The sequence below is a fragment of the Stegodyphus dumicola genome, chromosome X2 (genome assembly GCF_044657685.1).
Source record: "Stegodyphus dumicola isolate Sdum_Otavi_A_Nest chromosome X2, ASM4465768v1".
Classification (NCBI taxonomy): domain Eukaryota; kingdom Metazoa; phylum Arthropoda; class Arachnida; order Araneae; family Eresidae; genus Stegodyphus; species Stegodyphus dumicola.
Window position 1 is genome coordinate 113,842,600 of NC_140781.1, and position 14,556 is coordinate 113,857,155.

Below are 14,556 nucleotides of genomic sequence, written 5' to 3' on the forward strand. Positions count from 1 at the left end.
TGTTTTATTATGCATTAATTTTGGAAAAGAACTGAATTTTAATTAGTAGCACTTATGTAGTTGTACATTGCAGTACTAACAGTCTACAATAAAATAAAATAATTTTTAATTAAACCAGTTATATTCTAATTTGCTGAAAGTTTCCTCCTTAAATAGTATGTTATCAAGCAGATTTTGAACAATTATGTAAAATTAAAATTTCATTACGCCTATAGAGCATAAGTTTAACAGTTCCACTGAACTATAATTTTTAATCAGTTCTATAGCTTTAAGCGTTTATTTTTTAATTATTCCCTGTATGGAAGAAAGTTCAAAGATATAGCTATATTTGATAATATTTATACCAAAACAAATTAAAAATTATAAGGACATTTAACAGTAAAAAAAAAAAAAAAAAAAAAGACTGAGATGAAAACTGGTTAAATTTTAAATTGTCCAAGGAAATAATCAAATAGTTGAACTATTTTTTGACATAACATTAATATAAAGATATGATAGAAATAATTATTGTAAGCACTTAGACACATAGTTTTGCAGTGTAATTTAAAATTCAAACCAAAATTTTATAAAAACGAAAGTAACGTCGTATAATATAAAGAACGGCATTTTCTTCAACGAAGATTTACACATTTCCCAGTAGTCTCAATCCGGAACAACTGTAATATGAAATTTTCCCTCTGTGACGAAAAGCATCTTGAAGTCTGGTCACTAATCCCTACACTTCCCTTCCTTTTGTGACATAGATGCACCCCTCTAAGAATCCATTAAACTGCACACAAGAAGCTTTGTCGCAAATAGGAGGTGATTTCTTAAAGGGGGGAAAGCATTCCGTTCAAGATCCCCCGTCCTTTCAAGGCTTTTAGTGCTACCTTTTGAAGCCCCGGCCTCAAAAGGTTAAATGCCATTCAGTAATATTTTTCTGTAATTTATTAGTGTGTAACATAATTCATAAGTTCATAATTTTGTTACAGTTGCTTTGTCAAAAGAATTTTCACACAAATAATTTGTAAGTTTTGAAATGTTAGAGCTGTGTTAATTTTTTCATGCTGTTATGTCACTTTAGAATCCTAATCTAAAGATCAGGCAAAAAAATTAGTTAAACTAGAAATATTTTTTTATTTTTAATTTATACAAGTTATGTTACAAGTTGCCAATATGACAACTGAAGCTTGTCAGCTTTTTTTTAGAACAAGAATTCTGTATGATTGTATGAATAAAATCTTTTTTAATAGTTATTTGAATACGAGCACACGGAGTTACCTGTGTTAAATGGAGGGATGCCTTCATGGAGGACATTTTAAGGAAGACTGAATCTGTTGATGTTGCACATGATAAAAACATGAAAATCAACCATGCAGCCAGCTCATTCACCTAAGATTAAGCTCATAAAACGAACTCCCAGTATTTTGGTCTTAAGTACTGGACCACTGGTGGGGCTCTTTTGAAAAAAAAAAATTATATGGTTCAGTACTTTTAATAATAACATTCATAGAAATTACCTTCACTTAATTTATTAACATCAGAAATCTTTTCCTGCTGATATATTATTGTTAGTTAAGTACAAATGTAAACACTACTCTCTTCAATTTGTATATGGCCACTGAATATGAGGTCCAAATTTAAAACTAAATGTTTTGATCAATTTTTATCATATGGGAATCACACTTTTTGAATTGTGCTTTTTATAATGACCATGATGTTTTCTTAAGTATAAGTATGGGAACAGGGAAACATATAAAATTTTATATTTCTTAATTTTTACAAAATTGATTTCATTAATTTTAAAATGCCAAAACATGAATATCTGCATCACTTAAAACATTTTTGCAGCTGGAAGTATATGTCTGTGACCAGTGATTTCAAAAATAAAAGCTGGGTAGATTTTTTTCATTAAATATGTGCCAGACACAGTTTAACATAAAAATCTTTAGCTATCTTCTTATCTTAATATGTAGAATGTTCAGACGTTTCTTTTGATTTTGTTAGCAGTAATTATTTTATTAGTGCAATTTAGTGTAACTAGAAGTAAATTTCTGTTTTGCTGTTAAATATTCATGTATTTAGGGTTATGACACTCTCGTTGGTGAAAGAGGAGCTCAGCTATCTGGAGGTCAGAAACAAAGGATTGCTATTGCTAGAGCATTAGTTCGTGACCCTAAAATTTTGCTTTTGGATGAAGCGACATCTGCACTTGATTCTGAAAGTGAAGCAGTGGTGCAGCAAGCCTTAGATAAGGTTGGTTATTTTTCATTGCATAGTTAATCTTCTACATATTTCTGCTAATTAAAATAATTACTATGAAACAGATTTCATGCTATAAACAGTGCACAGTATGACACACATATTGTACCCAATGTACAGTATGTGTACAGAGTATAGTAAAAAAAATTTAATGAAAAATTGTTGCTTTTGCATATATAGTACAAAGTTGAAATCGGGATGTCCAGTATCCAGAATGATCTATCTGGACCTTCCAATCACCAGCAATTTTTTTTTCTTAAGTAGAATTTTCTTGCGAAAAGGAAGAAAGTTATATTCTGAGGGTGACATATGCTTCACGCATGTGCAGTAAGTACCTGATTCTTAATTTTATTTCAGTACTCCATGTTGAAGAAACATAATCATTTATTAGCATATATCTGTGTGATCAATAATTTGGCACCATAACCACCTTATTTTGCAGCATACATTTCAAACCGAAACATTTAGTCAAAGTTTTGCTAATTTAACATCTATGTAGATATCATATAAGCCTTACACCAACGGGGGAAAATAATTTTTTTATTAATTTTTGCTTTCATTATTTTTCAAATATTTTTCAAATAAAGATTCAATAGTTTAACAGGAAAATTAAAACATAAATTAAATTGGCAAAACAATTATGTTTATCAACTTATGGCACATGATTATCAACTTATGGCAGCTTCAGAAATGACTATCGCAGTGATGCCTAAATAAACGTTTATTTTAAATATAAGTAGATACCAAACAGCATGGGAAACCTTTTATGATGACAATTACTAACTTAAATTGTGAAGTGTTAAGTGTGTTGATGAGAAATTTGTTCAAAATTTTTAAAAGTTCTGTTTGAATTAAGAATAACTTATTTGTTGTTCCTGGTAAGGCTTAATTATACTTTTCCATTAGGCACCTGCGACGTTAGTGACTGGTGATCTATTGGCCATGATCTGCCACACAGTGTATGTATGTGTGTATTTACTTTCTCAGCAAGGAACTCGCCCCTTTCTCATCTAGCAAACCAAACAGCAGTGAACCACCAACTTTAGTGCTGCCTTTTAGGAAAATGTTGACATAGGGTCTACCAGAAGTTGGCAAAAATTGCTTCTTCTTCCTTCACATACCAAGGACTCCAGACAAAGTCAACAACCTGACCATCTCCTCCCGTCACTTAGGCCTCCAACTTTCCATGCTTTTTCAAAAATAACACATATTGATATCTAACATCTTCACCAGTCCCTATTTCCCAGAACACATGTTAGAAACCCTAGTTTTCACCCCATCTGAGGACGCTTTGCAGAATAAAAGCATACGAATTTCTAATCTCTCAGCAAGGCCCTATTTCTGCTAGGCAATCTGTTTCTTCAAATCTGTTAGCCAGACAAAGTCACCTCAAAGCAATAACTTCCAATGGATGACAGACATTATCCAGACAAATTTGAGAAAGCAGATACCTCACAGTTTAGATAAATAAAAAGTACTTTTTAACAGTACCAAATGATAAAGTCTCTCTATTACATAAAGGTTTCACTAAGTTACAAACTGTCGAAAAATACCACCTGAGCCAGAAAATAAAGATTCAATAGTTTAACAGGAAAATTAAAACATAAATTAAATTGGCAAAACAATTATGTTTAAATACCAATCAGTGTAGCATAAAATCAAAATTTAAAAACTAATAATCCTTAAGGTCATACCAAGCAAATAACTATGTCGAAAAAATAAAATCAAACTTAAATTTTCAAACAGAAATTAAATTTATCCGTAAAAGTTAATAAAGATTAATCATTACCAAGCTTCACTAAATCAATTACAGCTCAAATAAAAACTTATAGTTTTACCACTTTAAATAAAACTGATATGTTACAAAAATTAAATATTAATTTAGCTAACAAGTTACACAATAATGTCATAGATAATGGTAGAAGGTATAACCTGACTCAGCAGGCACCAACCAAAGCAGCTCAAACATCGTAAACAGCACCATCTAGCAATGTACGGTGACGTTTGTGGTCATGGATTGCTATGCAATTCGCAATCCTTTTAGCATTATCCTACGTACCTTTAACGTTTATACCAATATTTATTGCATACCCTGTGGGCATTTATTTCATTAGGACTCGAATAAGCATAAAATTTTTTTTAAATAATATATAATTCAGGCTTGATTTCTCAAAACGTGATAGGAGTAAGACAAATTTGAGCCGAATAGCATGTCTTTAGTCCTCATGATAGCATATAGCAGATGCTTGCTAAACCTTGTGCTGACAGCCATGAATTTAAAGGTTTCTGTATATTGCAAACAAAAAGCCAGATTTTCCAATTAATGCAGCTTATGAAGAAATGTATAGGAGTAATAAATGGAGACAATATAACAGAAGTATTCCATTGCGATTACAGTGTTACAGTGCTCCAATAATTAATCAACTAATGGGCAGCAAAATCTGTAATATGGTTCCAAATCCAGAACATTTTACTACGAATAGTCAAAAAAGTAACAGAGAGGTTGTTGAGAATAAAAAATTTCGATTGACAGATTACTGTGAATTCCTGACAATATAATTATAGAATTTGAACTTTATGATTAAATAAAAAAGTTATATCTATCTGTGCAGTAAAAGAGACATTATTAGCACAAAAATGAAGCAACTTATACAATATTGAAAGAAATATTTAATAAAGTAAACAAATAAATATAAAGCCCTTTTTTTGGTAAATTTTGATTTTTTTTAAAGTCATAAATGCTTTATTATTTCATAAATTGATATTTCATATTTTTAATTCTATAATTTCTGCATGTGATCTTACTAGATTTAAACTGATAATCTAAAATCCAGAAAATTCTTAAATTCGGAATCATAGAAGTCCTGATGAATCCGAATCTCGGACTTTGTACTGTATAAATTAGATAAAGTTGACTCCCAGTTCACTTGGATGTCAATACCCACAGTTAACTCAATCTGATAGCAGTTAAAAAACACAGGAAAGAATAATAATCCACATTACAAATAACAGAAAAAATAGTGTTAATATTTATCTGTACTTTTAAGGAGTTTGGAAAATGTGTTAATTTGATAATTTAAATTAAATAAGCATTGAAAAAAAGAACCTATTTCAAAACGGAAAGAAAAATGTTTTTGTGTGTGTCAGTCTTGTTTTATGATAGGATTCGGTGAGAAACAGATTCATTGTTATACGTTTAATATATTCTTATGATTTAGCAATTTATTTGTCAATATTTATATATTCCAGATTATATTATAGTTATATTATATACTCTTCTGGATAAAAATAGTTCCTAAATATGTTAACATGTCCTATCACTAGTGTTACCTCACACATTTTATGCTCCTTTTTTTATTTCCCATAGAAATTTTGTTTTATTCTAAGGATTTGTGATGGCAGTTTACTTAGTGCTCCACATAAGCAATGTTAACGTTTTTTGCAGACAAGGTTCAGTTATTGTGCCCCCTTTAATCAAGAGTTGAGTGTATTACAGATTCTGATTTCTGTGAAACAAAATTAGCTGACATATAAACTAACAGGAAATCATATACATATTTTCTCTTTTTAAGTAAAAATTATACCCAATTTGTTGCCATCTGATAAAACCGAATCTTTACTATTTAAATAAAATTTTACAAAAAGAGAAGAAATCCAGAAAATCATATTTGTTGCAGAACTTGATCGCCATCATTTAGTTTTCTTTTGTTTTTCTTGGGGTACAAACAGTTGTATACAATTAAGAAATCAAATTAAAAATTTTGTAAACATTTTAGAAAAATAAGTATCAAAATGGAAGTCCAAAAATATTTTAGCTATACATAGTTCATGTTAAAATGTGTTTCTTAGTTCAAATAAATCTTATGAAAAATATTTTGTCTTATTGTTACTTTTAAAATTAATTCAATTCTCTTGTATACTCTTTCACTTTCTAAGAACGTAAATTTATTTGAAGTGCCTTGTACTTAATTTTTTCTTTTTTAAATAAAAATCATTTTACGCTACATAATGTTTTCTTGCTAACATGTCTGGGTGTATAACATTTATGAAATGTGCCTGTTGAAACTTATCTTGAGTTTCAATATAAGCCAATCTGAACCGCTACAGTTTGTAATATACATATTTTCAAATTTCTGTTATGTTTTAAAATCTAATGCTGTGAATCAGATGTATATTTTCAAATCGCATTGCAAACTTTGTATTTTAAATAGTGCTAAATAACTATCCGGCTTTGGAAACTCACCACATAACTGGAACTAGATACTCAATAATCTGTATGTGTCACCATCATATATATATATATGCATAAAATATAGTATGCTGTAGCATTTTCTCCCATTTATAAAAAGTGCCACATAATTCTTATTAACTGTTTATCTGTTACATACTCATTTACAGAATGGAATTTTTGTATATATTAGGAACTTTCCATTTTAAATAATTGTAGTTTGAATCAGTATTTAAAAAAAAAAGTTAAATTCTCATTCTATTTAACCTAGTATTTGGCATAATCAGTGATGAACTAATTATTTTAAACTACCTTCATCCCATTCTCTTAATCTCCAGTTAGTACGTCTTCACATAATTTATTATTTAAAAATAGTTATACATTATGAGCATTCTGTGTAATACAAATAATGATAGAAACTTGTATAAAATGCTTGTTTCTATTAAAAATAGTGGGATAATGGGATAATTTAAAATAAAAAAGAATAAGTATTATACAGTAACATCTATACATATGTGTACATATGCATACCTACGTACAAATATATATATATAAACAAATGATTTATTACTTCGCAGCTTTAGCACAAGTATTCGGTTTTTTAAATTACATATATGTATATATTACGTTACTTTGATGCATTTATTTAGGCACAAGAAGGAAGAACAACTGTGATCATTGCGCATCGTCTTTCAACAATTAGAAATGCTGATGTAATTTGTGCCATGGAAAATGGAATCATAAAAGAACAAGGCACTCATGAAGAACTGATGGAAAAGCATGGCTTATATTATCAACTGGTCACAAATCAAATGTTTGTAGATGATGAAAGCTGCTATTCTGAACTAGGTAATTTTGTAGATTTTTTTTCTTTCTTACTTTTGACCGAACTACCAGTATTCGGCAGCTTTTATCGGTCGGCTGCTGGTGGGTCTTGATGCAAGTTTAAGAGATTAAATGTACTTTGTTGTGCATGTGAGAATGGCTTAAGAACTGTGAATAAAAAACTTAACTCGTCTTGCAGAATATATTGCAGTGATGTTATGATCAAAAGTTTTTTTTTTTTAAATTCTTGTTGAAGTAGTTCAATAAGCTGGGGAGAAAAGCTGAAGCTAAAAAGTTGTTTGATTGAATCGCTCTAAAGCAATTTTTCAGAAACTTTTCAGCTTGTGATTGATATAGTTCCTCTGAAAGAGAGAAGATAATAATGTGATAATTATTAATTAATTCATAACAACAGGTAGATACGTATAATTATAACTTTAAGGAACAATATTCTGAAGTTTTATGTGATGCAAGATAATATCTGCTATTCCACACCTTGGGAATCACTATTCTGAATAATTGTTAACCAGTCTATAGCCCTTAGAGCCCAATTTGAACAAAATTAAGAGTTATAAAATATTTCACAAAATTACAAATTCAAAATGTGTTATAAATTATAATTTATTTTACTTAGGAAGCATCGAAAGAGAAAAATAAGTTGCTTCAAATGGCTGGACAGTTGAAACTTAATGCATTCATTGAGAACGTCCAATAATCATCGGTCATTTAGCCATCTCAGCATGGAGAATGTTGCCCAAGCGGCACGAAAGGAGTGACTGGTTTTACTTCCACAAGAACCAAGTTTCTTCTCAACTGTAATGGAAACACTTTCCTTTACCCCTACCACCAAGCCACTCAAAAGTACTTTTGCTTCCCAGTAATTTAGTTGTCTACATGCCACACAAACACTATACAGTAGCAAATATCTAAGTCTTCCCCCAGATGTTATTGGGGTATTAAGTGCAGTAAAATAATGTTTTAAAAGGTTTACTTTTTTATACTGATTTGCAGTGCAATTTTATATTAGCGCCAAACCTTTGAAGAGGACGTTGGGCTTGCCAGTATTTTAGATGTAACCTGTGTCACGTAACCAAAAATCTGATGTGTACACCACATCACTTCCTTGTACGCATTAATTATTATTAAATTATACACATTTTTTCTTGCATTTCATTTAAACTTATTGGATTGAATTAAGTCTACTTCGTCGATAGCACATAAACCACAGTAGAATAAATGCACTCTTAAAAATTCGCTATATTTGTTTACCATAGCGACACTCTGGCGCTAGGTTCTCTTAACAGCGTTATATTTCATTCATATTGTAACTCAGAATGCACAAAATCTATATTATTTGAAGAATTATGTAATCGTTGCCGCATGTTTTATTCAAATACTATAATAAATCTAGAACGATGTATAAAAGAAATTAAGCAAATAAAACAAAAAAGGAACAGTTTTTCACAGACAATTCAGTATTTCTCATTCAATTAATTCAGTTCTCACTTCGCAACAAGGGAAAAATACATAAAAACTCACAATATCTATATTACAAATTACAAAGTAAATCTTAAACACTTATTTCCTCAATTTTTCTAAGCTCCTGTCACGAAGATTGTCCTTCCTGTCGCATTTTTTATGACTGGTGCAAATGCCTGATCAAAGTCATGTCTGAATTTTTGGCAGTATCCTTTAACTACTAGACGAGCTTTATATCTTTATGATATCCTTAAGCTTTACATTTTGAATGTCCATTTATTTCTGATTGCTTTCTTTCCTTCTGGAAGATAACAATTTCCGTATTTTATTTCTCTTCAGTGATTGCATTTCTTTTGTAGATTTTAACCGCAGTTCATTTATTTATTTTTTTTTCATTTTATTTTATTTTACTTTGGATGAGGGTCAGAAAGTTTGCAATTCTAGCGTCTTTAGAAATTTTGATTTCTTCTTTCTTTGCCATGTATGAGAATCTATTTGTAAAGCTAACTCAGGCTCTTCTTTGGGATTTTCTCAACAGTTATTTAGCTCTTCTATTTCAATTACATTACCTCCATCCTTCTTTTTTCTAAGCATGATTCTGTCTATTCATTTTCCATTCTATTTCTTCATTCCGATCATTTATTTCTTCAGATATTGTTTCCTTTTTGTTTTCATCAAATATTGTGCTTCTTTAGATGACAGCATTATCTGGATATGCCATATAAAATCTATGCCCTTTAGTATGCTCACTGTATCCATTAAGAATTATTTTTTTCATCCATGTTATTTCTTTTCTGCTTTTGAACCAGGTAATAAGCTGTGCTCCCAAGAACTCTCACATGGCTTAAATTTAGCCTTTTTGTCATTCAAAAGTTTATACAGTGTTTGCTCAATTGATCTTGATACCAGTCTATTTTGTAGGTAGGTGGCTGTCATTACAGCTTTGCCCCAGAATTCTTTTTTGGAGTCTTGAATTGAGTAGAAGGCATCTTGTCATTTCCATCATGTATCGATTTTTCTTTTCTTTGACCATTCTGTTGATGCAAATATAGTATAATGGTTTTATGTTTGATTTCCCTATTTCTTTAGATATTCTTCAGTTTCTTTGTTTGTTGTATTCTTCATTAATTCCTATCTATTTCTTTGTTTGTGTATTTTCCTCCTTCTAAACTTGTTCTTTAACTTAGAAATAGCTTTATCTGTTGTAGCTAGTAAATAGACACTGTGCATCTCGAATAATCATCAGTGAATGCTGTGAAGTATTTCCTTCTGCTTAGCGATGTTATACAAGTTGATCCACTATATCGAATCCGGAATCGATTTTGCTGTCTAACAGTTTTGCTTATAATGCAGTAAATCAAACATTTTACTTCTAATGTAAACTTCATTCTTTGTTTCTTCCGATTTCTCCATCAATTTTTGTTCCAGTTGCTAACTCATAATTCTTCAGCTTTTTGACTGCTACATAGTCTCTATGACCCAATCTTCTGTGCCAGCGATGTATGTTGTTTTCACACCTTTTCATAACTTTGCTTTCAGTTTTTTTCTTGCAATTCAATTATTTTACATAAATTTCCTTCTTCTTTTTCAATCACTATGGTTTTATTTATCTTCTTTATTCTGTAAGTACCTTCTGCAAATTCAGCAGTAAACCAGCAAATTCAGCAGTTTATGATTTTTTGTATTAATACTAGTCATTCCTCAAGGTCGGGAATATAAAAAAGTCTACAAATTGTATTCTCCTTTTATTATTTTCATCACCCACTCAGTATAAATATCCTTCATTAATACCTTCAGATTTCATTTGAGTTCTGTTAGTAAATGTTATTTGCTCCTATCGAATTTTCTGAAGAAGTTTGTTATTGGTCATATTATACCAGGTGTGAATCAGCTGGCTAATTTGAGTTTTAGGATTTTCTTTCTTCGGTAAACTCAAATGTATAATTCTCAGTCTTTTCAAATTTCTCATATTTATTTTCATTTTCGTATGTATCCCTGTTTACTACAACGTTTTTTCTTCCTTTCTTTTATATTGTTTCTTTTATTTCCATAATTTCTTTTAGTCACTTGTTGGTTTATTCTTAAAAAGGTTACTACTTTCATTTTCGTCCTTTTCTTTCTAGTTATTTAAGAATCTTCAATCTGCATTCTTTTTCTGTGTGTCGTATATTTTGCAATAGTTGCACTTCATTGATTGAAATGTTTGACATTTGTGATAAAATTCGTTTTCAAAGCAGCTGTTTTTTCTGCTTGTGTGCTTCCTTTTCTTCTTAAAATGTTCATCGATTAGTTTAATTTTTACATATTCCAGCATCAGTTCTTCTGAGTGAGATTTTAAAGCTCTGTTCTCTTTCATATACTGCTTAGTAATAGTGCTTCACTACGACTAACTTTTATATCTTCTCACTGTTTGGCTACGATCTCAAAGATAGCGTTGATGCATAGTGTCTTCAAGCTTGTGTTTGTTTTCTGTTTTTAACTCATGCAGCTTTCTGAGAAGATAAAGTTTGCTGGATACATTTTCCCATGAATGATTTCTTTAATTCATTCTATATTCCATTGGCTGTTTTATTTCTTAAATGCAATTTGATTGTCTTCTATGAATAAATTTATGGAAGCTTCTGCTTGTTCATCTCATTTTATTCTTTCAATAATGGTTTCTTTTGGTGTGTCATTGGTGATTAGATTCCGCAAATTTTCCTTTTCCAGAATCTTTTCTAGTTTGTATTTCCACAGGTAATAGTTTTTATTATTTAATTTCATAACTAAGTGCTTATTTCCGCCGCTTGTATCCTTTCTTGCTTCCATCTGTCAAGAAAGTAGTACACAAACTGTATTCTATTGTTGATTATCCAATGGTACTTTATGATAGAGTTTTTCTTCCCTTTTTTCCCTTTTTATTTATAGTTGCTTATTTTATATGTATTTTATGTGTTTGAATAAAGTAGACTTGCTCTCAGTCTCATAATCAAATGTCAAAGTGATGCACAGTAAGTTTATTTATTATCTGAACACTGCTAACTCTCTATAACAAGGAATGGAACAGGATTAAAAATTTTATCTCTTTAAAGTTAATCCAAACAAAATGTGAAGAAACACAATTAAATGTTGAAGAGCTTTATTTACAGCTTTAAGAAGGAGAAAAGAGTAGAATGTGAAATGGGCATTAACAAATATTCTTTCAGTCTCCATCTAGAGAGCTTGGCTCTTTACATGAGATATTTTGTTTTTGTTTTTCAGTGTTCGAAAAGAGCAAGTCCATTATTTAATCAAAGAGGTTAAACCATTGGGCACACAATCTTTTCTCTCTTTGTTTCAGCTAAGAATTAGACACTACTGGAATTCAAAAAATAGGCTTGTTGTTCATTTAAAAGTGATTTAGTTTTACTTTTTCAATAAATATGTTGTATTAAAACTAATTTTATAAGGTGATATTGTAATGATGGTTACATTGTGGTTATTAATAAATGTCAAATTCTGTTTATGACTCAATTTGGTATTTTTTAGATATTGGGGCAAGACCCTGGATAAAAGAAATTAATACATTTCTCAAATATGTCTGATTTGAATAAAGTAGTTTCTTAAAGATCATATAATGAAGTTCATGTTATATTGAAGTAAAGCATAAACGACATGTTGATGAAAAAGTGTGTTATGTGACAAATATCACAGGTAAGACAGTTTTTGTGACCTGGTTGCAAAACGTTTGCATCAAATAAATAAGTATCACATAAAAAGATCCATCATAAATAGTTCTTCTGAGTGTGCAGTGCAATATATAAAAGTGTTGACAACAAATTGCACTTGAGAACCATCCATTATAATTAATTGCTTGTGATCCTTGATATGTTTTTATCAGATGTTACATCGCTTTATACATTTTTCGTGAATGACGCAGAAAAAAGCTCCTAAGGTCTGTATTTTAAATTTAACGTAATAATAGGATGCAATAAATGTCAAGCTAACACTTTTGTGTAAATCTAATTGAAAGTTGAGAGGGTTTATTTTAGGAACAAATTTTCTGCCATGTTTAATAGTATTTTTTCCTGTCGAACTGTACTTTTTTTGTTTAAAGAGTGTTTAATTTATAAGGTATTTCTTCTGCCTTCTCAGCGAGCCTTCATGGTGTGGTGGTCCGCAGCCTGGGCGCGTATTACAGAGGTCTGCGGTTCGATTCCCGGCGAAGGTGTTGCTCTTTTTTCGTGACTCCTGCTTCCAAAAAATACCTAATCTCTCTACAGTGGCGCCCGAACTAAAAGGGTGGAGTATGATGATTATCCGCACCCAGAATTTGGTGATTGGGTCCCCTAAAAACCCCAGTCGCCCTTTAAAAGGGGGAAGTATATAAGGTATTTCTCCTGCCTTTGTGGTGTGGTAGTCTGTATGCTAAGCGCGTATTCCAAGAGGTCCGGGGTTCGATTCCCGCGAAGACGTTCCTCCTTTTTCATCTCTCCTGCTTCGAAATAACCTAATGTCTCTACAAATTAAAGTAGTTATCATGGTACGGTTACTGTCAGCAAATAAAGGTTGAAGGTGAAAGAAAATATTGTTAGTGGATGCAAAGTAGACACGGACATTCGTTATTGTGTCTATTGGCCCGTGAGAAGAACAAGTTCATACAATAGATATAGTTCGGTGCTCGCAGGCACCCTTTTGCAGAGAACAAAATCCAACTTTACATAAGACGCGAATATGCCGCTCACCTTGAAATACTATTTCAACATTCAGTGGTTAAAAATTCAGCAAATTTAAAAACACAATACAATATTAAAATCATGATATAATACTTAATTTATACTACATGAATTAAAACTCAAATATGTAATGGATACAATTTTGTAATATTTCTTTTGACCATGCCATCTGAAGTTTGAATAGTCACAACTCTAACAATATTATCAAGCCCGGGATGTAACTGAATAATTCTACCCATTTTCCATTTAGTTGGAGGTAAGCTATCCTTCTTTATGAGACACAGACCATTAACTTGAAGATTTTTAGTTAGCAAAAGCCATTTTGGTCTTTGTTGTAACCGACACAGATATTCTTTGTACCAACACTTCCAAAATTGTTGAACCATTTTTTGAATATGTTGCCATCTAATGAGAGGGGAAACTTCAATATCATTTGGTTCAGGAATGCTTATTAATGATCTACCAATAAAAAAATGACCAGGCGTCAATGCTGATAAGTCATTTGGATCATTAGATAAAATTGTTAAAGGTCGCAAGTTAAGGCAAGCTTCTATTTGTGTGAGAAATGTTTCAAATTCTTCATATGTCAGTCTCGCCTCGCCAACTACTCGTTTTAAATGGTATTCTGTTGATTTTATGCCAGCTTCCCAGAGTCCACCCATATGTGACGCTCCTGGAACATTTAGATGCCATTTAATGTCATTATCAATCAAATATCTGCTAATGTTTTGATTATAAGTTGCAAATCTAGCAAACCTTTCAAATTCCATAAGTTAGCATTTTGCTCCAACAAAATTGGAACCACAATCACTATATATATCACTGCTTTTGCCTCTGCCGGAAATGAACTTCTTAAGAGCTGCAATAAAAGCATCTGCTGAAAGATCAGTCACTAATTCTAAGTGAATAGCTCTTATCGTAAAACAAACAAATAGAGTTATATATGCCTTGAATGACCTAGAGCCTCGACCCTTATTTGCTTTAATTTGAAAAGGACCCACGTAATCCACTCCACAGCGCAAAACCACAGGAGCAGAGGAAACGCGACTAGATGGCAAATCGCTTATCAATTGATTAGTGACAGATGCT

The 14,556-nt window shown here is 31.1% G+C and overlaps 1 protein-coding gene across 3 annotated transcripts in view; it reads left to right on the forward strand.

Annotated features, from left to right (window-relative positions):
- Positions 1 to 14,556, forward strand: part of LOC118193907 (ATP-dependent translocase ABCB1-like) — a 379,421-nt gene that overhangs the window by 214,980 nt on the left and 149,885 nt on the right. For all 3 annotated transcript variants that reach the window (XR_015039173.1, XM_085809734.1, XM_085809733.1), the window contains exons 14-15: positions 2,065 to 2,235; positions 7,120 to 7,318. Coding sequence is in view for 2 of the 3 variants with exons in the window: in XM_085809734.1 (XP_085665860.1) it covers positions 2,065 to 2,235; positions 7,120 to 7,318 (370 nt within the window). In the remaining variant the exon portion in view is untranslated. The remainder of the gene's footprint in view (positions 1 to 2,064; positions 2,236 to 7,119; positions 7,319 to 14,556) is intronic.